The 26877-nt window shown below is 33.5% G+C and overlaps 1 protein-coding gene across 1 annotated transcript in view; it reads left to right on the plus strand.

Annotated features, from left to right (window-relative positions):
* LOC106472643 (ubiquitin carboxyl-terminal hydrolase 10-A-like) overlaps nucleotides 1–11287 on the plus strand; it is a 30026-nt gene extending 18739 nt beyond the window's left edge. The window contains exon 9 of the mRNA XM_013933297.2: nucleotides 7324–11287. Coding sequence (XP_013788751.1) covers nucleotides 7324–7523 — 200 coding nt within the window. The 3' untranslated portion in view covers nucleotides 7524–11287. The remainder of the gene's footprint in view (nucleotides 1–7323) is intronic.
* Nucleotides 11288–26877: the final 15590 nt, after the last annotated feature.

Here is a 26877-nt window from a genome sequence, read left to right on the forward strand (position 1 = left end):
AAGAATAAATACGTACACTTTAATAACTGTATTCAATAGCTAGTTGTTCAAGGATAATTACGTACACTTTAATAACTGTATTCAATAGCTACTTGTTCAAGGATAATTACTTACACTTTAATAACTGTATTCAATAGCTACTTGTTCAAGGATAATTACGTACACTTTAATAACTGTATTCAATAGTCTACTTGTTCAAGGATTATTACGTACAATTTAATAACTGTATTCAATAGCTACTTGTTCAAAGATAATTACGTACACTTTAATAACTGTATTCAATAGCTACTTGTTCAAGGATAATTACGTACACTTTAATAACTGTATTCGATAGCCTACTTGTTCAAGGATAATTACGTACAATTTAATAACTGTATTCAATAGTCTACTTGTTCAAGGATAATTACGTACACTTTAATAACTGTATTCAATAGCCTACTTGTTCAAGGATAATTACGTACACTTTAATAACTGTATTCAATAGCCTACTTGTTCAAGGATAATTACGTACACTTTAATAACTGTATTCAATTGCTACTTGTTCAAGGATAATTACGTACACTTTAATAACTGTATTCAATAGCCTAAAGTACTTATTCAAAGACAAAAAAATAATGTTGAAGAATCTTTCGAATTGAAAACACGAATATTGAAACTCACAGTAGGGGAAGAGAGTCTCCTGACACATTGGTTAACGAGCTGAAAGAGAAACCAAACCAAATATAAAACTGTGTTAAAACTGTACCATATACATAAAATATTTCATCTTTTGTTTTAAATTAGAAATATATATATAATTAGATTGTGTTTCTGTGTGTATCACATAACTACTCCTAAACCAAAGTTCTTACCAATTTCTAAATGTTGCCAAACGAATCGTATCGGTCCTGGGGTTTCAACAAAATTAAATTTTTTCACCTCAACCCTAGGGGAACGCGGAGATTTCTCGAACACCCCTTCTCTTAAACTGTTGGACTAAACAATTCCTTAGTGATGCGAAAGGAATCGTCTCAGCCCCGAGATTTGAACGAAGGTAAAACTTTTCACGAAATCCTTTAGGGCACCCAGGTATTTCGTGAAAACACTTTTACGGGGATTCCCCGAAACAGATTACAAATTTGGCATTGTTTTAGTAGGCCTAGTGTTACGACAGCGGAAGTCACGCGAACTGGAAGTATACGTGCTGGAGATTCTAGAAGGATCATCACTTATCGAGGAACCCCACAAATGTCCCAGTGTTTGCTAGACACCCTCTTTTTTAGTATATAAGCCTGGCAAAGAAAGCCAGTGATATAGACAGATAGATTGCAGAGATATGCAGATAGATAGAAGTGTTACGACAGTGGAAGTCACGTGCCGCTGGTAACACGTGATGAGTTTCTAGAAGGATCGGGAAACATAACGAACAATCCAGTATTTGCTAGACGCCCTCTATTCCCGTATATAAGCGCGCCAGATAAAGCGAGACAATTAATCGGAATTGCAGATAAACAGATAATTGCGTGTGTTTAAGTTAAAGTGACTGTGGAAATTCTGTGTATTGCAAAGTTGTATTTAGAAAGAATAAACTAGTTTTATTTGAGAAAGGACTTGTGTCGCTGAAGTTCCTCGGGAAGAATTTATACCGGAAATTAACAAACGAGCAGATACGTAACACTACTAATTACCGTTCGTGACTGGTTAAATAAATTAAATTTGTATTTTATAACGGCAATGATCATTAAACTGAAAATGTGTAAAATAGTAGTTCAACCATTAAATGTATATTATAGTGGCTCTGTAAATGTGGGTTCGCGAGTTAATAATATATTCTTGGATCGTTGAGATATTTATAAATATATATGATCCTCTCCTTAAGTACATCACCTGATTGGAACAAGCGGTAATAATTTTATTAAACTTTATCTGGGGAAAGATGTTGAAATTCAAACAATAAACGATTAGCCTCAAGCTCTTCCTTCGACAAAGAACCTTGCAGGGGGGGGGGGTATCTATTCCCCACCTTTTTAAACTTAAGAGAGTCAAGTGTTTGTTTTAAAAAAATAGTGGACCCTTTAGATTTTTTAGTATTCTGGTCGGTTGTTCGAACTCTCCCTTGGCTATGTCTCTGGAGGTCACGATTATTATTAGTACCAAGGGCCCGGCATGGCCAGGTGGTTAGGGCGCTCGACTCGCAATCTGAGGGTCGCGGGTTTGAATCCCCGTCACACCAAACATGCTCGCCCTTTCAGCCGCGGTGCGTTATAATGTGACGGTCAATCCCACTATTCGTTGGTAAAAGAGTAGCCCAAGAGTTGGTGGTGATCACTAGCTGCCTTCCCTTTAGTCTTACACTGCTAAATTAGGGACGACTAGCGCAGATAACCCTCGTGTAGCTTTACGTGAAATTCAAAACAAACAAACAAACAAAATTATTAGTACCTGTGTCACAGACATTTTTATTAAGTATACAATACGTCGACCAGTAAATCCTTGAAATAAGGTCAGTTTATTTATAACACTGGCTATTAAAGTAACCAATGATTAAAACTTAGTGAAAATTGTCTTTGAATAAAACTTTAGACGTACCTGGTTCAAAAAATCCTCTTGTTCGTCAATGTACTCCACATCTTCTGGAAAGAACGAAATAGTTTATGTAATAAAGACAATTGCAACCTTCTTTTTCTATTTACACTGACAGAGATGGATGTAATATCTTAGAAGAAAAATATTGTTATGACAGCGGAAGTCGTGTGACTCTAGGAGCATGCGCGCTGGAGTTTCTAGAATTATCGGGGAACCCCGCAAATGTTCCAGTGTTTTCTAGACGCCCTCCTTTTTAGTATATAAACCTGGCAAATAAAGCCCGCGACATGGGGAGATAGATTGAAGAGATATAGATAGATTGAAGATATAGATAACTGAGTCAAGCGAACAGTAGGCGCCGTAAGTTAAGTGTGTGAATCACTGGGATTTATAGCGTGTGTTATAAAGGTTGTTAAGTTTAAAGTGACTGTGGAAATTCTGTGTATTACAAAGTTGTATCAAGGAAGAGTAAACTAGTTTAAATTAAGAAAGGACTTGTATCGCTGAAGTTCCTCGGAAAGAATATATACCGGAAATTAACAAACGAGCAGATACGTAACAATATATTTCACAGTTCGACTGATATTAGAATTATCACCTTAAAACTAATGAATATTATACAATACAAAACAATTTCAAGTTACTTTAAAATTCATTAAAAACATACGAAACAATACGATAACGTCTGTTCCAAGTTAGAAATAAATAAAGATATATATACAAAACTGTTCGCTAAATGAGACGTGAAATAAATATTATTTGATATGTGAATTAGGAAACACTGCTAAGTAATATACGGACGTGTAACGATATAGGTGTAAGGTTACATTACTACAAAATACTTTTTACGACGAAATTAAAGTCTTCATTTATACACTTATTATACACGACATCAATATTTGTTATGAATTACATGCAGAGTAGTGAAACATTTAGAAATTTACATAAGAGTTTATATTAATTATTCATTTTAGAAATGATGGCTTATTTTTCTTGGACTTATAATAAAGAGAACCCATTTCACATATTGACATCCCTCGGTAGCTCAGTGGTAAGCCTGAGGGCTTATAACGCTAAAATTCGGGATTCGGTCGCTGTTGTTGACACACAGCATATAAGTAATTTTTCATCTTTTGCGTTTAAGACAAAATAGGGTCAACTAATAACTATTGTTGAAATTAATTCTCAAATATTCTGAATTTTGATATATTGAATTTTTCTGGCTTTAAATATTAAGAATAAGTTGAACACATTTGTGTGTGAACTGCAAGATTTAGTGATTAATAAAATAAGCTTCATATTACATATTCAATATATATTTTGTACAAAAAAAGATGAATTAAATGAATTATTCGATTGTTAAAAGTGTCTGTTCTGTCTTACCTTCAAAGTTGTTCGATCTTTTATTGTTAATAATTAATTCAAAGTTGTTGTCCAGATCTGTCGTCATATCTTTGGAGCTATTACTGTAATCTCGGTCTTTATTCCTGTTTATGATATTGTTTTCAAGTACATTAAACAGACCTGAAACAGACCTATTGTTATTGATGGGAACAAAGTTTGGAGATAAGTAAGAACCTTTACGACCAACTTTATTATCAGATAAAAACCCACTTGCACCAGTATTACCATAGCCATTCCTCACTGGTATATTTAAAACACTTTCTTCACGATTATAGCAACAGTTTGATGGATACATGACTTGCGGGTTGTTTAATGGATACATGACTTGCGGGTTGTTTAATGGATACATGACTTGCGGGTTGTTTGATGGATACATGATTTGCGGGTTGTTTAATGGATACATGATTTGCGGGTTGTTTGATGGATACATGACTTGCGGGTTGTTTGATGGATACATGACTTGCGGGTTGTTTAATGGATACATGACTTGCGGGTTGTTTGATGGATACATGACTTGCGGGTTGTTTGATGGATACATGACTTGCGGGTTGTTTGATGGATTCATGACTTGCGGGTTGTTTAATGGATACATGACTTGCGGGTTGTTTGATAGATACATGACTTGCGGGTTGCCATAATTCTGTAAGCGCGAAGAAACTTCATGACTATTTTGAAATCTTATTGCAAATAAACCAGGATCTCCAAATGTCGAAGATGATGTGAAAACTCCTCCAAAATTCTGTTTATTTACATCTGGAGTTGGAAAAGGGGCGACGTAACCAAAAGTCGGATTGACATTTAATTCGTTAAGTCCTGAAATAAACTCGTTGTTTTCATACCTTGGCTCGTAAGCACCTTGGAAGTTTGCAAGTTGATTTTCAAAACTGTGAAACTGACTACCTGGCAGATAACTAACAGATGGGAAGACTTGACTTGTTGGTATCTGGTACTGATTTGTAGGGTTGTATATTTGGTTATAAGGCCTGTAGTTATTTGATACATCATATAAATTAAACAGATTAGATTCGTCCATTCCACGTGACACTGAAGTTAATACAGTTACAGGAGTACTTGAGGTAAACATATTTTCTAAATTATAATAATTTAAGCCATTTGTCAGTTTTTGGTCCACTTGGTTTGTTTGTCTCTTTATATTTTCATTCTCAACCCCCTGTAAGTTACCAAATATTGTACCAAAATTAACTTGGTTGCTAAAAAACCTTGGTTCCATAAATTCACTATTTCTTTGATATTCGTTGTAAATATTTTCTTGAAACATGCTCAAAGGTCTGTCAATATCGAAACTGGTTGAACCTCCAACATGGAGCAGTCTTTGAGTTCCAACTGATCCCTGGCTTGAAAACGTGGGTGTAGCTTTTGAGTCAACAGATGATTGTGTATCATAGAAATATCTCGGTCTAGTTCCAGTGGAGAGATTCTGAAGCATCCAGTTTCCACGTGCACGATGAGAAAAATAGCAAAATTGAAATAGGAGTAGAAACAACCTCATATTCAAAAACTAACCTAAAGTTAGTAGTTCGTTTAGACTAAAGTATTACTAGAATCTGAGAGTGACAATGAACATTGGGTACTTTTCACGTAATCTATAGTGAAGCGACTGGCTAACAACCAATACTAACGTTGCAGAGAAACCCTAACGGAAGTAAAATATAATCACATCTGAAAAGTAATTACGTCACTGCAGTATAGACAGGTGTTCAATTTCGTGAATCATTTAGTGTGTTTGATCATAATGTAAACATTAATGATAAATTATCCTCACAATAACAGGAGGTTCCTGTTAATATCATGCCTTCAAACTTTTAAGCCCCAGTGGCCCTACTTTAAGACTAGACGCTTATAACTCTATAAACTGGTTTTCGATACCCATCATGGGCAGAGCACAGATTGACCACAAACAAACTTTTAAAACCATTCTCTTCTCAGTTTCAATGAGAAGTGTCATTCAGCACTTGAAAAAGAGCATAAAAGAAAATGGGATGCTTTTGACTAAGCCTTTTTTACTGGACTAAGCCTTTTATTATTGGACTAAGTCTTTTTTTACTGGGCTAAACATCATTCAACACTTTACAAGGAACAAGACTGTTAATTTTCTAATAGGTCTTAATGGCGAATAAAATCTTGCAACAATTGGAAGATAAATTACTCGGTATCAAACGAATTACTTTGACTTTACACTATTTTACTCTTCCTTCAGAAACAAACCGCACTTAACTGAACGTTTTACACAAGTTCATCGTGCTTTTGGTACGAAAAAACTGACGAGTACTGTGAAACGTAATCTTTATAGAAAAGAATGGTAAACAGAAACCACTATAAAACAGTGATCAGAAACATTTCCATACGTTACATTCGTGCGAGAGAAATTCTTTGGCAATGTGAAAGAAAGAGATAAAAATTGGGTTGGAAGTGAGTTACTGTGGAGTAAATAAATCTGATGAATACCCAGTGAAATTGTGTAGAAATATAACTTTTAAAAACAATTTGTTATTTCTTTTTTCTGTTATCGAGAAAACTATGTACCAAAAGCATGAGTTCTCTTAACAGTGCCCCTTAAGACGAACGGGTTGTCTGTGGTTCCCGGTAGGACAGCGGTAAGTTTATGAACTTACAACGCTAAAATCCGGGGTTCTTTTCTCCCCAAATCATACAATGTATCTTTTTTTAAAATCTAAAACAAACTGATAACTTTGTTTAATTTTGAGAATCAAAACACGTTTCTTAAACCTTTTCATTTCCACACCACGTTTCTTTAAAATCATCTCGTTGTTTAGATGTCTTCTTGATTGCTAAACGGGCTCGGCATGGCCAGGTGGTTAAGGCACTCGACTCGCAATCTGTGGGTCGTGGGTTCGAATCCCTGTCACACCAAACATGCTCGCCCTTTCAGCCGTGTGGGCGATATAATGTTACAGTCAATCCCACTATCCGTTGGTAAAAGAGTAGCCCAAGAGTTGGCGGTGGGTGGTGATGACTAGCTGCCTTGCTAGCCGTCCCTAATTTAGCAGTGTAAGACTAGAGAGGCCCTCGTGTAGCTTTGCGCAAAATTCAAAAACAAACAATTATGGTAGTCACCTAATGAGTCAGTGCATTCTAACCATGATATGTTTTAGTTTTTATGTGTATTTATTTATGATGCTAAGCATTTTTTACTAACTTTGTTATCTAGAACTTTTTTTTTCTAACCTGTATAGTTAAGCTTACTTTTGATCAAACATTTTTAATAACCTCAGATGATGTTTGATTTATTTCTTTTTATACGTGTACATTTTGTATTGTAAAATTGTTTCACTCATCAAAAAAGATTTTATAAAGTGCTTCCCTGAATTTCAGTGGTATGTCATGAAGGAAAAGATTTAGCCACTGGACATTATATTACTGATGTCTACCATGTCGGCAGTAGCAGTTGGCTTCGCTGTGATGATAGCACCATTACCGTTATCACTGAGTCCAATCTCCTCTCTCACTGTCCGCAAAGAGTTCCATACTTACTCTTTTATCGAAGATTAGACACACTTTATCCATCAAAGTAAATTTTATCTGGCTGCAGTATAAGTTGTCTTCCTGTATTTGATATACTTGAATGTTCAGTTATTGGTGGTGATTTTCACTAATATGCTGCTAGAACACCAACAATTGATCTATGTATGTGCATGTCTTAGAACACTGAGAAGAAGAGAACAAGGAACATTTTATAATAAATGATAGTGTGAAATGGTGCAGCAGTTATAAGGTTTTTATGTGTGCATGTATTATTAGATATAAATATATATATCAGACAGCCATCCAAGAAGAATGAATTAAGTTGCATGTTTTAATATACAAAAATGGTGCATCACAAGATCATTCAGACTGACCAGAAGATGGAGTGTCTGCAACTCTCTGCTGCAAAGACTGCTTTTGAGTATTCTGATTTCAATAACATGTGCATAATTTGTAAAAATTGTACAGTATTACAAAAACACTTTTAGTTACTTGGACGGATATATTGTTTTTTAATTAGAAGTCTCTCATCTTTGTCTTCTGTTTTTTTTAACACATTTTTAATTTCATTGTCAACAATATAATCATCATGTTGCAGTTTAGTGAAATTTTTTTCTTTGCAAAATGTCAAACATCTTTACTTATAAATCAAAATGTTGAATAGTTTTACTGAATTATAAAAAGTATTTTCCCTCTATCTACTTTTTATAGTGTTTGTAATTATTTCTGAAGTTCTGTAATGCTAAAACTTAAACCTTAATTTTGTGTTACCATTTACTTCTACTAATAAACTTGCTGCACTGAATTAATAATGCTCAAAGTTGGTGTGATTAAATGTACAAAAGATTTGTTGGAGTAAGATGTTACACAAAATTAAAAAAAGGGTCATTTCACTAGTGAGATGAGAAAGTTCATCATTTTGGGTGGGCATAGTTTAACTTAATGAAGGTTTTTTTACTCTTGTTGAAGTATTGGTTCACACAGTAAGAGGAGTTTTAGCTGTATAGTGTATAACAGCTGCCAAACCTGTCTGATTAACTGACTTTGTTGGATTGAAAGTGTTACGATACACTGTAATGTTTGGAAATGTAGGCTTAATCTCCTGCTACCATGTTGAAAATTTTGGCCAGATGGCTCACAACAATGTTGAAAGTGTTGGCAATACAGCTAACCACCATTTGGAAAGTGTTGGCCCGATGGCTCGCCACCAGGTCGAAAGTATTGATCTGATGGCTCACTACCAGGTTGAAAGTGTTGGCTTGATGGTTTACCATTGTGTTAAGATGCTGGCTTGGTGACTTGATGGTTAACCACCATGTGTTAAAAAAAATTGTTGGTCTTCACCACCTTGTTGAGTGATGATGAGTTTTATAACCATTAAGGGAAAGAATTACTTGTCCCTTTGTTGAGTGAGAAGTTTTGACCTGGTGGCTTACTACTGTAATGGAATAAAAAGGTGAACCTGAATATCTTATACTGCATTTGTCTTTATAAACCCTTTACAATTTATTTTTATTTGATAATTTTCAGCTATTTGAGATTGTTTTTATAATTAAATGGTTGTTCTAGAAATCAGGATAAACTCAAAATTGATCTCGCAGCAATTTTGTTTGTATAGCATAATTTGTCATTATATAGTTTTTTCTTTCATGAAATGTCTTATTCCATTAAGAGTTAAAGTTAATTACCATTTAGTTCTCTTCTGTATAATTGATCTTTTCAGGTGCCACTTGATTAACTGTCAAAAGAATGTATAAGTATCTAATCTGTAATCTTCATTGTATTTCTCACACATACACACACACGTATATATATCAATAAACAAGTTGTTTGAAATATTTAGTTGTAACTTTGAAATGTCTGTTGAACGTGTAAGTTGTGTTGTAATGTTTGTTCATTATGTCCTTTAGATTGTTTAATTTAAGGCCCTTATTTAGATCATGCTGTAAAATGTTCACTGAAGCCATTTTCAATGTTTATTTTTTAAGTATATTAGAATACACACCATTAAATTCAGTTATTGCCTAATATATTGAGTATAGTGTTTGTCTTCCAAGAACGTTTGTTGTGCATATATTAGATTCCAAACAGTTAAATCGTGGTATATATTAAAGAGATTGTATGTTCATTATGCTATTAATATTTTAGATTAATGTCTGTTGGGGCTCAAATTAGACGATTTTTACTCTTTCATTGTAGCAGTGTTTTTGTGAAAACCTTATAAATCCTTAAAAGGGTTCCTTCAACTTTTAGGATTTTTAGTTATCAAATTTTGCTTACTGCTTAAAAGTAATATGGGTGATAGAAATAATCACTTAGTGCTTGGTTAAAAATATGCAAAGCATAATAGTTTAGTACTTTAAAGCACAATACATGTTAAACAACTGACTTGGTACTCAGGTTTTATACAGAGTGATTGATATATGTGGTGAGATACTAATTTTCAATGTTTATTTTAATGTGTTACAGTCAATATACAACAATGTTAAATATAGGTTTTGTTTTGCTTTTAGACTTTTTTCAGATAATGATATTTTAAAGTTTGCTAATTGATTGAATAAATAGATTAATAGCAGTTATTTTGTTTCTTAACACTGTATGAATAGTGAATGTATTTTTATGGAAATATGTATTTATTTTTTACTTGTGTTTTAGTCTTTGTTGGTACATTAGGGTAAAGAGTTTAGTCAATTCTGCCTGTTCTTGCTGTAGTTTTAAGTTTGTGTCACAAAGAATGTTTGTCATTGAATAGTTGCTTTGAAGCTTAAAAATATCAATGCACAATGTTAAACATAGGTTCATGTGTATTTTGTACTTTAATTATTGTGTTAATAAATGGGGTTATATTATGTATTATTTTTAGTTAGTGTTGTTTTGACGTTGACTAGTTCCGACAAGGTTCTAGTCATATAATACTATCAAGTTAAGTATGCTACCAAAAATATAAGAAAGGTGGTTTCACTTTAATTGTGGTAAGTTGTTCATAGGATTGATAATGGAGATGAACATAATTAAAACTGTAGATTACAACTGATAGTAGTTAAGTAAAACTTTGGGTATATATTTAATCAAATAATTTTAAGATTTCTGTTCATCTCTTGACACTGATATATCTGAAATTTGAAAGAGTGTTGGCTTTCCTTCTATGATATCAGTGTCAGTATTAAGTCTTTGTAGATAAGTTTAACAAAAGATAATGCAACCCTTAATTGTACTATTAGTTGTTATATTGTTTCAATTTAATGCTTGATTTAGTGGTGTATAATTCTTTTTAATGCTTTGTATGTATTGCTTAAAGATAACTAATTTTTTAATGTGAAAATTGTATTATTAAATATTGATAATTGATATCATTATTTAAATCAAAAACATCACTGAATTTTAAACACAACTTGTGTATTTATGTACAGTTAAAATGATTAATCGGGATCTTTTTGAATTGATTTTCATAACACAAAATTGTTTTGCTTAAAAGACTTGGATGAAAGACATTGAGTAGAAACAAAACCAGTTATATTGGTATTTTGTTGTTGATCTTTCAGTTTTCCAGTATACATTCAAGAAGTGTGAATATGGATTTTATATTGTTCCATGTTTCTTTTTTTGCATGAAGAATAAAGTATTAAACATTTGTCTGGGTTACTGTTACAGTAGTTAAGATTTAGCTCAAAACAGAAATGTATTTCCAAAACCAACCATATATTTCTATTGGTTAAAAATAAAAAGATTTTACTAAATTGATTAAGTTTAAACTGATACAATTTTTATATAGAATTTCACATTGTGCAAGATAATTATAAGTACATTTTTCTTTATTCTTGCTAATAATATTTTTTTTTTATATAAAATATATTCTATATTCAGGCAGGATGTACTTAATGTAAATTTTATAAAATATATTGTTTATTTTACAAAACAAAAATTATTTTGCATTTATATTAACTTAAAACTGTTAATATTGTAAATCCTTTTGAGAGAACTGTTTTCATTATTAAATATTTTGCTATCAGATGATAAACACATACAGTTAAACATGTACGTACAGTTCTAAATTGAATTAGTTTTTCAGCTTGTTAGTAAATTTTAAGAAATAAAACTTTAAACTTGAAAATTGCTTACTCTTTCTACATGATGTACTTGTAGCATCGAAAAGAATGTAGTATTGTGTGTAATACTATAATGTAGAATTACTAAAATTAAATATATTTTAGAAAAGGTGTTGGTATCTCTTCAAGCAGTTTTTGCAAGTTGCATGAATATTAATAGTTTAACTTGAACTGTCATTTGTCCACTATTGCATACTTTGGTAGGTGATGCAAGAATTCAACTTGATATACTGATATGTGAAAGTGTGTTTTATGTATAAAAAATATAAAGTGTGGGGGGGGGGCAGTGGAATGATGTTTTGTGTGTAGAGTACTGTGACAAGAAATAGGTCTGGCTTCTTTTTATTTTACATTTCTCCATACTTAAGAATTGAATCAGCTGTTTCACAAAGTAAAAAATGCTGTAATTATCCTTGTGAAATGTGTAATTAAATAAAACGTTTTAAAGTAAGGTAGTGATTTAGGTTTCTTTTTTGAGTTTTAAAGTATCCTGTTCAGTAAGTTTTACTTTATATTTGTTGAGGTTATATTAAAACTTGTATTAGTAAGAGTTGATTGTGGGAATCATCTGTTATTGAAATTTGCAAAATAAACCTTTATAAAAATTAAAATTGGCTACATTAATTAAACGAATGTGAAAATTCATAATTTAGTGTTTTTTGAAATACAACGTTATAAACAGTTTTAAAAATGTTGTTGAAGAAGCAAAGCACTGAACAATATATTTTCATAAGGTTTTAGTGATGATATATGTATCAGTTACCAAGGTTATGTGTAAAGACTTGGGTTTACCTATTTTAATTTTCTTGGAAATTCCTTATATATATTTTTATGGATTGGTCCTGTGTATAGATAAGTCATATAAAAAGTTTATTTTCTATAGCTTCAGAAATAAAACTGTTGATGTCTAGTCTTACCCATGAGAAAAAAAAACTGAAACGAAGGTCAAATTTGGTAAAGTGGGTTTTGTATTTATTAAGGTATATGGACATTGCTGTGGTGTGAATATTTAGTGATGGTCACTCAGGGTCTATCTTAGTTTTGGTTTAATAATTTTTTTATATTGCATAGGGACATGACCTGTGTATTACTGAAATTGTTGGCATTACCAACCAGAATTCTGTAAGAAAATTTTGTGCCTTGAATTACCTTATGAAGTGTCAAGTAAATGACAGTGAGGTTTTGTACAGATTTTAGAAGTGTGGTACAAATGATTTGATTGGTTAAAAAAAATTTCAATAAATCTGTTTTTTCATCTGATTTTGTGATGGTTTTGGTTGATAATACTATGGTGACATGTTACAATATAGTGTAGATCTTTTATAATACAAAATATCAGCATTTTAAACATGCATTTAATAAAATCATTCAGAAAGTTGGAAATATTTGACATAAAGCTTTGCATGCAGTATAGTGAAAAAGCTATGTAATATTACTAGTGAAATTAACTTCAGACATTGTATAAAATGTTTTTGCTCATACTTGTGGCTTCAAAAAATCCTTTCATAATATGAATGTTTACATTAACTTTTTGTATGTGCTATTCTATTTACCTTTTATATATATGAAGAAAGTGAAATAAGAATACTTGACTGTAAAAAAAAGTTTTTTAGTTTATTATTGACTTTAATGGTTTCTTGGTGAAAGGTCATGTGCACGTTACAAGATTAATGGGTATGATGAATTTATCTGAAGCACCCAAGTGGGTCAATGGTAAACTTATAATGCTAAAGTTCGGTTCATGCAGAGGGTAGGGCACAGATAGCCCAATGTGATGCTTTGTGCTTAACAATAAATTAGGAAGTAATGGTAAAAAAACTTTTGTACACATAATATTGTGTAAAATTCATAAGTATGCTATGCTTCACACAGTGTTTTTGTTTGTTTGTTTTTAACTTTAAAGATAACCTCTAAACGTATTTACTTTTGTCATAACCATTCCACTAAACAGCATTGTTTATATTACAAAATAGATAAATAAAAAGCTTGAATTTTTGGAAGATTTTCTCTGGTTTTTAAAAAATATATAAAACTAAACTTTTAGAAGATAAACTTAAATCTTTATTCTAACTAAGCATTGTAGAGTGAACATTTCTAAATTGATTTAAACTTTGGAAACTTTTAAATGGTGAAATTTTGGCCTAATGAAAGATCCTCTAATGTTCTGAAATTTGTTCAACAATATCACATTTTCGTGATTCTTTAAAGAAAAGTAACTTATACCCTAGAGCTAAATTAATTATTAATAATGACATCTAAATGAAAGAGTATATAAGAATGTGTCAATCACATTAACTGCTGTTTCCAGTGACAACCAGGTCTTTCGTCTAGTACCAAGGCTGTTCAGACTAGTTGGGATACGACAGACATATAATAGTTGAGAAGTTGTTTCTATTAGCAAATCGCTTGACGACAACTGTTTCGGTGTGAAATGAATTAAGTTGGTAAAGTGTAATTCTTTCATTAATATGTCACAACACATCAGAATTAGGGTAAGGATTATTTCATTTATTTATTTTAACTATATTGTTTTTTCTAACTAACTTACTCAATATTCAGAAACATTGGTAAACCACCTTCAGAATAAGAACATCCTAACAAAGTAACTACAAACTGGTAATATATATGTATAATAGTTTGAAATTTTTTATAACAAAAGTTAAATTCTCAATCATTTACTTCACCTCGCTTACTCGACAAAACCCTCAACAGATGGCGGGTTTATTTTCATCAAATATATGAAGGCTGATAGTATTTGAAATTCCAACTTTAGGCTAGTCGTTGTATGAATGTTCTACATGCCGAACTAGCCAAATGATGGCTGAAAGCATAAATATTGTTTTGATAGTATAACATAAATTGTTCTTAAAGTTCTTACACATCTATTTGAAAATACTTGAAATACGGGTGTTTTCATTCTACTTGTGTACGTATTAAAAATTGATATGTAGATTATATCAGTAGTTTGTTTTTATTATTAAAAGCAACACCACTATTTTAAAATTGAACCTGTATTTCAATAGTTTTGTGACAGTTTTATGTGTGTAATCAGATTTCTATATTTATGAACAGTTGTCACAGACAAGCCGCACTTCATAAGTTGTGAGGGACGTTAGAAATATTTTGAATGAAAAACTTGTTTTATAGTTTTGTGCACAGCTATAGCCGTCCCTAATTTTGAATTCATAGACTAGATGGAAAGCAGATAGTCAACAGCACCCACTACAAACTATTGAGATACTTTGAGTCGTATCCTGGATTCAGATGAACTATGTTATTTAGTAGTTAACGCTGGGAAGCCCCAGGTAATTATGTATTTTGGCAAAGTAAAAGTAGTAAATAAAAGTTTGAATTAATACCACTTCATTAGTTGGTTTGAACTACTTGAAATACAGCAAGTTTTGTAGGTGTGTCGAAAACGTTCGTACCAGAACTGCTTCTTAAAGCGAGTGGCGCTATCCGCAGTATTGTTTAATTTTAAAACTGTTTTACTTTTTCGGGCTTGAAAGTTAGTCTTTGTGGAAAACTTTTTTTTTGCGTGCGCACTCGTCCTTACTTTTATTATTTTTATATTAATTTTTTTTTTTTGTAGAGGTATGACTTTTTTACATGGGAGATGTTCGTTGTTGTGTTGATAGGCGACAAGATTAATAGTAGGGTTCAGAAAAATAATTGCAAAAGTATTATGATGTACGCTAGATGGCGTACTTAAAGTTCTATTATGGAAGAGAGGAAAATAGTTCCTATGATTCTTAGCGCGCCACCTGTCTATCTCCCTGACGTCACGTTCTTTACTCACAGTTTACTGAATGGGAGGTCAGCAGTGGGAAGTGCTGGGTGTTCTCGCTGCTTTCGGAGCGCTTTTTGGTGTAAAAGTCAGCCGCTTGTAGCTGGAGTAGCTCCGTACGATTTTGCAGCATGCCTAGACGTAAACAAGACCGGCCAAAACGGATGGAATGTAAGTAACTTTGAAATTAAATTTTCAGATGCTGACATGGGGCAAGCCTGTCGTTCACGTCAGCCTTAGTTGATCGCTAACTGACGTGACAGACTGGAATGAATGTTTTAAAGTTTAAATTAAAGCGTTGTGATACTTGATGTACTAAACGTGTTTATTAGTTAATGTCTTTAGAACAAACAAAAATGTGTGGGATATCTGAATTTTAGTGACGAGAGATACTCTTTCACTGCAGGATTTGATTATTATTATTTTTTACCAATCAAATTTCTATATGAAAAACGTCTTTTATGTGACAATTTTATTATTTACCAAACACGGGAAGTTATGAAAGATTATGCTATTCCTTAACGGTCTGGATCACTCAGTTCTTAATCATATCTGTAGTTATATATTAAAAAAAAACGTCGAGTTTTGACGGGTTCTTGTGTTATATCTCTAACTGTCTTACGGTTGCCCATTCCCGCCTTGTTTCTACTGCGTCGTACTACCCCATCCATCAGTCAGACTTGGAGCTTCAAGCCCCGGGCTCCTTAATGGGCCTTTGCGGCATCGCAGGGCGGTTGCAACCGCAGATAGAAGTATGAACTAGCTAGGATCAAATAATCTCGAATTCTGTTTCAGATTTATGATTTGAACGCCAAAACATCTTCTATAAAGATGACGCCCGAGCTGGATGACATAACAAGATGATTTAGGGCCTTTGTTGAGAGTATAATAACTTGCCGGTTATAGTTTCTAGCGAGTACCGCGTTTTTTTCGCGTTGACCATAAATTATTTCTCGGAACAATGCCCAACGTGAACTTCTCGAGCACTGCTTGGTATTTTTCTTCATTATGAGATGGTTTATGTTTAGATTAAGTGCTTTTATTTGTACAATAAATAAACAGAATTGTTTTATTTTTTTTCTATTATCCATTTTTTTTTTCTAAATGTAAATTTTTGATACTAATGTTATTAAATTGTACCTTTAGATGTTTCTCTGTTCTACCGATAGTTTCCCTTAGGCGTGTAAAATTATATCAGTTATTCAGTAAAGTCGTCTATCAATGTACTCGGTACTAAAGGTTTGGAAGGAGTGTAAAATATAAAATAAACACATTATAATTATGTCGTTTTCTGTTCTCGAGATATATTTAAGATATTGAAACTTCTGTGGAGTATTACCATTCTCATTAGAATATGGTGTTTGATAGTTGATACTCGTGATACCTAATAAGGTACATTTTCGTCTCGATTGCAGTGTAATATATAACTTTTTCAATTAAATTATAGTTACATTATTTCTGTTTGAATTTAAGTTGCACATAAAACAATGTAATTTTATTATGTTTTTGAAAATGTTAAGCTTTGTTTGTTGCTTTTAAAGGCAATTTCTGCTTAAATCACCAGAGGACGCCACTAACGTTTGACTTCAAATCATCTAAGATGAAGTAACGTTTGGACAAGTGCCTTACAAATTGAAAACTTGGTATTAACTGTTTGAAAACCTAGATGATATATTTCAGTTCTTGTCAGTGATATATGCCTTAATCAAAATAGCTTAAACTCACATTCATTAGATGTGTTAATTCCAATTACTTTACAAACTTATCAAGCAAAGAATAACGACAAATTGTTATTAACAATTAATGATGAACAACAATAATCGATAACATCATCACGTGAGAGACTACTTGTCTTGTTTTAGCACGAATGATGGCGCTTGACAGGGGGTGAAATACATTCGATTGAAGTAGGCAAAGAGATACAAGTTACTCAAATTAGGCACCTGAAATACAAAAAAATTGTATCTCAGAAGAATTACAATGTGGATCAAGCTCTCAAGTTTGAGCGCGCCATGAACTTACGTTTATTTATTGAATTGTAAAGTAATTGTACCAGCGTGTGAAATATGAAATAAGTCAGTTCGGCAGATTTTAACTGTAATCAGATAAAATATCAAAATTCCTTCAAGATTTACTGTCAAGTTGTAAAAAATATCAGAGTAGTATGAATTGTATCTTCTAACATTTATGTATTTTGTACTTACTTACCTGTCTATCAGGAAATTATTTTAGGGCTCAAGACTGAACAGGAGATTACTATTAATCAATCATCACCAAAGGTTGTTGTTAGCACAAAACTACAATAATACGCTATCTGCGTTCTCTCCACCGCGTAGAATCGAACCCCGGATTTTAGCTTTGTAAGTTCAGAAACTTACTGCTAACCTACAAGGGGATATTGCTGAAGGATGCAAGACTAAACAACGGTTTACTATACGAATTAATAATTACTGAAGGATGTAAGATTGAACAACGACTACTATGAATCAATAATTACTGAAGGATGCAAGACTGAACAACGACGTACTGTTAATAAATGATTACTGAAAGATGCAAGACTGAACAGTGACCTACTATGAATCAATAATTGCTGAAGGATACAAGACTGAACAACGACGTACTGTTAATCAATATTTACTGAAGGATGCACGACGGAACAACGACGTACTGTTAATCAATAATTACTGAAGGATGCAAGACCGAACAACGACCTACTATGAATCAGTAATTACTGAAGGATGCAAGAGTGAACAACGACCTACTATGAACCAATAATTACTGAAGGATGCAAGACGGAACAACGATTTACTGTTAATCAATAATTACTGAATGATGCAAGACTGAACAACGACCTACTATGAATCAATAATTACTGAAAGATGCAAGACTGAACAAGTACTGTCAAAAACCTCCTAAGCTTTACTTAAGAAGGATCAGATAAACAGATGGTTTTCTTGCAGCTAATCTTGTCACGATAAGTCTTGCAAGCCGACCTGCAGGGAAACGTGTTATCTCTCACAAACCAAACATGGCCGCTTCTCTCTAGGATAATAAGGTGATATCCATGCGTCACGAGTCGGCTTCATCGGAAAGTTGAGCTTTCATGATGATTTATTTAAGTCTCGATTCACCGAGTGGCACCGCTGTAACAGTGTGACCTTCTTCATATGTTTGTGACTGCGTGGCGGCCAGACGTCAAAGTTTATTATGGATTAGCCGAGTAATTCGGAAAGGAAATGTGGTACTCATAAAGTACCTGTAATTGAGCCCAAGTGACACGCGTAGACCTCCGAAAAGAAGGACACGAAAAACCCAGGCGACAAGCTCATCATTTTTAGCTACGTGATCAGCAGTATTATCATTCTCTTTTGGACTAGTTTTTTACTTAAAAAATTGAGTCAAACTGAGATTGGCTCTTCTGTTAGATTATTGTATCTCCCGGAAGGCTGCTTGCACGATATGAAAAATTACAGAGGATTTGTTTAACGATTTAAAGTGAATTGAAATAATGACCAAAATAAGACTTTGTGAAAAACGTTTTTCGGATACACATATATACGGTATTAAGGTTTTCCAATAGCAATGTGTTATTTTTGTATAGTTTGTACATCTTCGCATCTTGATTTTTCCCCAAAGCCACACCTAACAGACCTTAGAAATATCAATTAGACGTAAGAATCTGCCTTTCAGATGTTTTTTATTTATTTGTGTATGGCGCAGATAGCCCAGCTGCTTTGCGCCATAAAGCCCCAAACAAATAACCATTCTCTACTTCGTTAAAATTGGGGGTTCGACTCTTACCGTGGGCACAACACAATTAATCCATTGTGTAGATTTGCGCTTAATAACAAACAAACAAAAATTTACTGGATAAAAATGGTAAATTATTTTGAACCAAATTAAATGCGTCACAAGAAAATACCTGTTGCTTGTGTAGTATTTTCAGAAATCAGTTAAATAAGCACAGGTATCAAAACAATGTGATGACTTTGTATTGACAACAGAGGCTAAGTAAAATTACTGTATGTGTTCAAGTTGGGGCGTGAACAGTTATTTGTATTTCAGGTCTTTTAAAGGTCACTAACCGCTGAGTAGTATACCGTGGTCGTCGTGCATTAAACCTCACCACACACTAACACAATCAGTATTGGACATAGAACACTTATAATTAGAGGTTTGGACCTTGCTGTTCATTAGGAAAACTTCCCGTTGACTTTGATTCATTCTTTAGCTTGTCATGTTGACCACTGAAAGACCTTTAGCAAGCAGTGATTAGTGTCAGATTTTAAATAAAACTGTGAAAACGTAGAAGACACATGAATGCATTCAATCCTCTACTAGTAAAAGCTACACCTTTATGGATCACACTTTGTTTCTATAAGTAGAGGTTGTGTAGACGTTTATGGATCGTCCTTCAATCAGTAAAACCTACAGGTTAGTGGAGCCCTCCCCAGAATACAACACAGTAATGGATCGAAACTTCGTCAATTTACCAGTAAAACTACACGATAGCGGATCTATGCCTTTAGAAGCTACACTCTAATGGATCGACACGTTTTGTCTTTACTTGTTGCAGTTATATCTTTATGGATCGAAAATTCGTCTCTTTTTTTACCAGCAAAAACTACACGATACTGAATCTTTGCTGGTAGAAGCTACACTTTAATGGATCGAAACGTCGTCATTCTACCAGTAACAACTATACTGGATATGTGCCGGTATAAATAAGTTGCGCCTTAATTAATTGAAACGTCACTTCTTTATCGGTGGAAGATACAGATACGTGTTAATGGATCAGTCAGTAAAAGATACACGTTAATGTATCGAGATGTTACCACTCGATCAGTAAAGCTAAACGTTAATGGGTTCAACGCCCCTCTACGTTTTCACCGGTGAGCTGCTCATTTCAAACCTCGTGTCCTTTAGTGTTGTATTTTTTCACCATTTTTTAATAGCATAGTTTTCTTGTACTGATTTTACTCCACTGTTTACCAGTAAACATTGCATCTCATTATAATTGTGTTACTATTTCAATACACAGGTGTTTATACATTCGATATCGAATGGATGAGTTCTAAGTGTTGCAAGTTGAAAGAACTGTTCCTCTATAGGTAAACAGTATTTTATCCAAAGTGAGATTTTTAAGTCATTTGAAACTCGTATTCTTTATTGTTCTGGTGCAGGAATCTTACACCAGTATTCGGTACTGTATGCGTTTTACGCCGATTAGCACTCGTATTCGGATTGAGTGGTGTACGAGTTTGTACTCGCGTTCGGTATTGTTTTAATGTACGAGTTTTACGCCATTTTGCACTCGAATTCAGTATATATCTGGTTTACGATTTTCACAACAAATTATGCTTGTATTAAGTATTATTCTGGCGCCCGAGTGTTACACCAAATGGTACTCGTGTTTACTGTGTCCTGATGTACAAGTTTTATCGTGATGAGTTTTAATTATATGAGAATGAAGAGGTATATTTTTCACATTAGTAAACATTTATATATATATATATCAAAATTTTAACCTCTTCCTGCATGCATACCTGTGCAAACTCGAGAAAAGACAGTTATAAGCATATTTTATGAACTACATAATCAGGATTCGTAATATGTCTTTGGACATGTTATGAACTATGTAACTGAAATTCGCAGCATGTCATTGGTCACATGACACTGCTATCAAAAGTTAAAGAATAAATCAATGATGCCCAACAAACAGTTTGTTCCTTAACTTTTGGACACCAGTGTACGAACTACATAATTAGGATTGGCAACATGTCATTGGACATATTAGGAATTACATAAGCAGGATTTGTAACATGTCATTTTTCACATTATGATCTATGAGTATGTCTATGTTTGATGCCACCTTCAGTACATGCTAAGATTGTCTGTGTTAGATGTCACATTTAGTACATGTTAGGAGCATGTCTATGTTAGATGTCACCTTTAGTACATGCTAGGAGTATGTCTGTGTTAGATGCCACCTTCAGTACACGTTAAGAGTATATCTGTGTTAAATGTCAACTTCAGTACATGTTAAGATTATGTCTATGTTAGATGCCACCTTCAGTACACGTTAGGAGTATGTCCGTGTTAGATGCCACCTTCAGTACACGTTAAGAGTATGTCTGTGTTAGATGCCACTTTCAGTACATGTTAAGAGTATGTATGTATTAGATGTCACCTTTAGTACACGTTAAGAGTATGTCTGTGTTAGATGCCACCTTCAGTACACGTTAAAAGTATATCTGTGTTAGATGCCACCTTCAGTACATGTTAAGAGTATGTCTGTGTTAGATGCCACCTTCAGTACACGTTAAGAGTATGTCTGTGTTAGATGCCACCTTCAGTACATGCTGAGGTTATGTCTGTGTTAGCTGTATTACATCAAGTGCATTTTTAAAATTTACTGAGCACGTTGTTATTTAGTTAAGTATGTTAATTATTGGGTTATAACTAGTAGTTTGTAAGCGTATCGATAAATATTTTCTGTCTCTAGTGCCCCTAGCGGAATGTTGGGGAAATTAGCTATGTTGTTTTGAGGGAATCTCTCGGTATGAAACATTAAATAACTCTGGGAATCAGACAAAACATTGAAAACAGGTAGGTAACTAAAATGTATTTTTAAAGTCTGTTGTCATTGTGTGAACATTCTGCTAAAGCTAGTCGAGCTCACTTCTGACAATGGCCTTGATGAAGAGTTTTGAACATTACCTAATGGCCAGTTCATCTTCCTCCGACTAAATTTCATCTGCATTTTTTTCTGCAAATGGACCGGATTTGTAAGAAAAATAAAAACAAAGTGACTTTATCATCAAAACAGAATTTTGTTTTGCACAAAACCTCATTGGGATATGTGCACTTTGTCCACCGTGAGGAAACAAGTCCCGGATTTTAGCACTTTAAGTTCGTAAACTTAACGTTGACCCATCAGGAGACAAAAATAAGCAGTGAGAGGATAGGCAGTTGCATTTTCTTTAATAAAATGTACGTTGTGTGTAAAATAGGCAGATAATATCATTTTCATATACGAGGTGTCCGTTGTGCGTTTATTATATAGCTCAGCTTAGTGCATCTCGGATCTATTATACAGACCACTGTCACGTTGGTCCATTTCTCTAAAGTTTTCCGAACACCAAGTGATGGATGGTTTTTATTGGACAGTGACGCAGGGTCGTGAATGATAAAGATGGTGGACAGTTTTCCTGTGCTTATTACCCCTGATGTTCGTAAGTAAGTTGATGACAAGGTAGGATGTGTTTGTGACGAATCTGATGTCCATATGGTATACCATTTAGTCTGCTAACTGACTAGAACTTGTGTGTGAATATTTTAGACATTCGGTATGTGTAAATGCCGTATGCACGAGCTTTACGGTGAGATATAGGAAGCTGTGTAAATATATTTTTTCTGAAATTCTGCTTCGTCAGACTCAATTGATGTATAAACGCTTTGAAGTGAAACTGAAATTTCAACGGACATAATGAAGGTAACAAAGTAGGATAAAATGTTTTTAATTTTGTATCTTATATTAATTTGTTCCATTTATTTAAGTGTTTCATAATTTCCTCAAGAAAAGTTATGCATATCCTAAAGCTGTTCCGAACGAGCGTGGCCCAATGGTCAGCGTGATGGAATAGGGATCTACAAGTCCCTTGTTCACGTCCCCTTATCACCGTGGGTGCATTATAAGGATGACGACCAAACCCCACTATTTAGTCAAAGAAAAATGGACTAAGAGTTGACGGCGGGTGCTGTTGACTAGTTACCTTCCCTCTAGTTTATATGGCTAGCACAGATAACCCTTGAGTAACATTGCACGAAAACTTAAAGCTATTCGTGTTTGGCTGGTATTAACACAACTGAGTTTGAAGAGAAAGCTGATGTGAAATGTTTGAGATTCTGATTATAACCTTTTCGTGATATGTTCTCTGAAGTACTAGCGTCTAAGTTTTCTTTGGTAAATCTTATTACGTCTGTTTGTTCAACAGTCTATTGTAATAATAATAATCAGTTTTTGTCTGTCTTCAAAATGCGCTCGCACCTTACTATCTAAATGCGCATGCGTGTGCATTTTATTTTGACGTATGTGAACAAAAGGCGGATGTAAATATACTTTAGCAGATATTTTGTACAACAATATATTGACAGCTTATCAAAGTTTTTGAAAAGGTTCTAATGTTTGGCCGTAAAATAACATAATTTTTTATTATTGGTAGCATAGAGTTTAGCCCTAACTAAATTATAGCAAAAAAAAAAGTAATCAATTTATAATGTTCATTTATCTCTTTATCAAATATAGGCCGTGCTTAATGAAGGCTTAACTAATACTGGGCTTAAAACAAGTGGACTTTTAGATTTCGGTGTCTACGATTAGAATTACTTAGTATTATTCTAGAAATCATATATTTAAAGAAGTACTGTTGCAATAGAGATACTAATCTGACCGTGAATGTTTTGCAGGTCTCTGTTACTTATGAAATAATAGCGTCTAAACTTTTTTTTTTTGGTTAAATCTTAGTACGTTTGTCTGTTCAACAATCTAGCCAATAATACCGACGTAGTTAGCTATCAAACCATATTCTCTGTAATCGTATAGCTCAGCGTTTCTCAAAGTCGGGTCCGCTAGTCATGACCGAAATGTCTTAAAATATTAAAAAATATATAATCTATAGAATAAGAAATTATCTTTTTTTGTAAAATGAAGTTTATATGAATTGAAACATTTAATTTTGGAATACAGATTTTCATTTACACTAATTTTTTGTTTTTTTTCCAAAACAAAATCATCGATAGATTTGGGAGGGTCCGCGAAAAAATATTAAATTAAAAGGGGTCATTAACGTTTGAGAACCCCTGATATAGCTTACTTCCTCAAAATTAAGGTCGTGGTGTCGAATCCACGTCCGACCAAATTTGCTCGTCCTTTCAGCCGTGTGGGCGTTATAAAGTGACGGTCAATCCCACTATTCGTTGGTAAAAGAGTACCCCAAGAGTTGTAGGTGGGTGGTGATGACTAGCTGCCTTCCCTCTAATTATTCACTGTTAAATTATGGACGGCTAGTGCAGATAGCCCTAGTTGTGCGCGAAATTCAAAACAAACAAACAAAACGTCCTCAAAAACAATAGAGAGCAGGTTTTTAATACCTACGCATGGTTAAAAGGTTCCTAGAATCCTAAAATCACGGTAGTGCTGTTAAGGATTTATGTTGTCACTCAAATTAGGTATTCTTGTCATTATCAACATCCTAAAAATGCTGAAGCTTGGTTGAACTCGCTGTGTTTTAACTTGTGATTCAGTTATCTTCACTTCATTTATATTTAGTGTTAATTTATTCAACCGTTCTAAATTACGTGTTAGCTGTGGTGGGTGGCACTTTTGTATTTATGGTAAAGCTAATAATGCCATGTGCCACTGTCCCTACTTTTGAATTACTGTCCAGAAGGATGGAGACCAGTCCGCATCACCCTATCACTCACCACCCATACTAAAGGATTGACTGTAACTCATATAACGCACCATAGTTTAAAGTGCGAGAAATACTTGTGTGGTATTGTATGGATTTCAACAAAGCTTTCTAGATCCGAATCGAGAGCTCTGTGACAGGAAGCAAAGCTTCCTAGATCCGAAACGAGAGCTCAGTGACAGGAAGGTGGAAAAACGAATTTTGTCTCTTTGATACCAATGTTCAAACATCACTTATAGATTGAAATAACACGTATAATTTATATACAATCCACACCTAAAATTATAGATTGAAATAACACATATAATTTATGTACAATCTACACCTAAAAGTTATTTTACTAGATATCACTAAATATCAAAGTACCGCAAATATGACATATAAATGCAACCAACGTTTTGACCTTCTGAGTCTCTGAAATGGTACACGAAGTAACAGAGATATCTTTAAGTAATCCTTATGTGAATGTTTTAAAACGCTCTATCAAACAGAAACAAAGTGCCTTTGTTAACAAGAGCCACGTGACCTGGAAGACAGTACATGTAAGAAAGCGTACAAATAGCCTATACACATAACAACATAACTATACATTAATACTCCTGAATGAGACATTGTGAAAGTTGAATAAAACTTTAAATATATATATATATATATATATATATTTGGTACGTGAATAGAGAAGCATCTGGATAAATATATCCTCTCCCCACAAATCGTATTTCCCATTGGTAGTTAGATTGTTGGAGAAACAGCTTCCTGCAACTTATAAATAAATAAAAGTGTGTTTGATCCTAAAACATCTTAATACTCTGAAAACATAAAAACTGGTTGTGTGTTAAGCGCTTTCAGCAGTTCTTTGTTATTTAAAAGCTCATAATTGTTTTATTATTGGGTTTCGAATGGCTACTCTTGAACTTCTTTACAGAGGGGAAACTTGGGCTGTTGAAATGAAATGTTTATTTGTAAACAGTTTATTTACAAAAATGATAATCATTTTTTAAACTTATACAGCTTTGGTAATAAGCAAAGACAGTAGTTACATAGGTAGAAAATGGTCGGTCAGATCATCAGGCACACAGAAAAGTACAGTAGTTACGTCAGTAGAGAAAAATTACCAGCCAGGTCATCAGGCCCACAAACAAGTACAGTAGTTACGTAAGTAGAGAAAATTACCAGCCAGATCATCAGGCACACAAACAAATACAGTAGTTACATAAGTAGAGAAAAATTACCAGCCATATCATCAGGCACACAGACAAATACAGTAGTTACGTTAGTAGAGAAAAATTACCAGCCAGATCATCAAGGACACAGACAAGTATAGTAGTTACATAAGTAGAGAAAAATTACCAGCCCGATCATCAGGCACACAGACAAGTATAGTAGTTACATAAGTAGAGAAAAATTACCAGCCAGATCATCAGGTATACAGACAAGTACAGTAAAGACGTGTTAGGAAGAACTGGAGACAAAACATGCATGTTATACTGCGGTTACGTTTTTCAAAGAAATTTACTTCTAGAACATTAATTCATATCAACAGCTAGTGTTTCTGTGTTATGTAAGTAAGATGTACTAAGTTATTTATATATTGTTAATTTTATTAACAGTATTGGTTATATTGTTTAGTATATCGAACATCATTACTTTTTATTTTATTTTTATTAGTTTACTTTTATTATGAGATGTTATTGGGATTACGGTCGGAAATATCGTTAACAGCGAGGGTACCCGACTAATGAAATAATGCATTATAATCTTTAAAAGTAGAAAGGTAAGAAGGTTGTATTTAATTCGCTATGTTGATGACCAGGTTGAATTTTAGTTCCGCTTTTAGTACATAGTATGCTTTGATCGGAAGTAAATATGAGTTAAGTGGATTGGATTTTGCATCCTTCTTTATATGGATAATCCGAAAGTTGTGCCTGTTGTAACAGGTAGAATAACATCATGCAGGACTGAGTATTACAACACTGAAATTATTATCACCTTGTTGTAAAAGGTAGAATAATATCATGCAGGACTGAGTATTGCAACA

The sequence above is a fragment of the Limulus polyphemus genome, unplaced genomic scaffold (genome assembly GCF_000517525.1).
Source record: "Limulus polyphemus unplaced genomic scaffold, Limulus_polyphemus-2.1.2 Scaffold5484, whole genome shotgun sequence".
In the NCBI taxonomy this organism is placed as follows: Eukaryota; Metazoa; Arthropoda; class Merostomata; order Xiphosura; family Limulidae; genus Limulus; species Limulus polyphemus.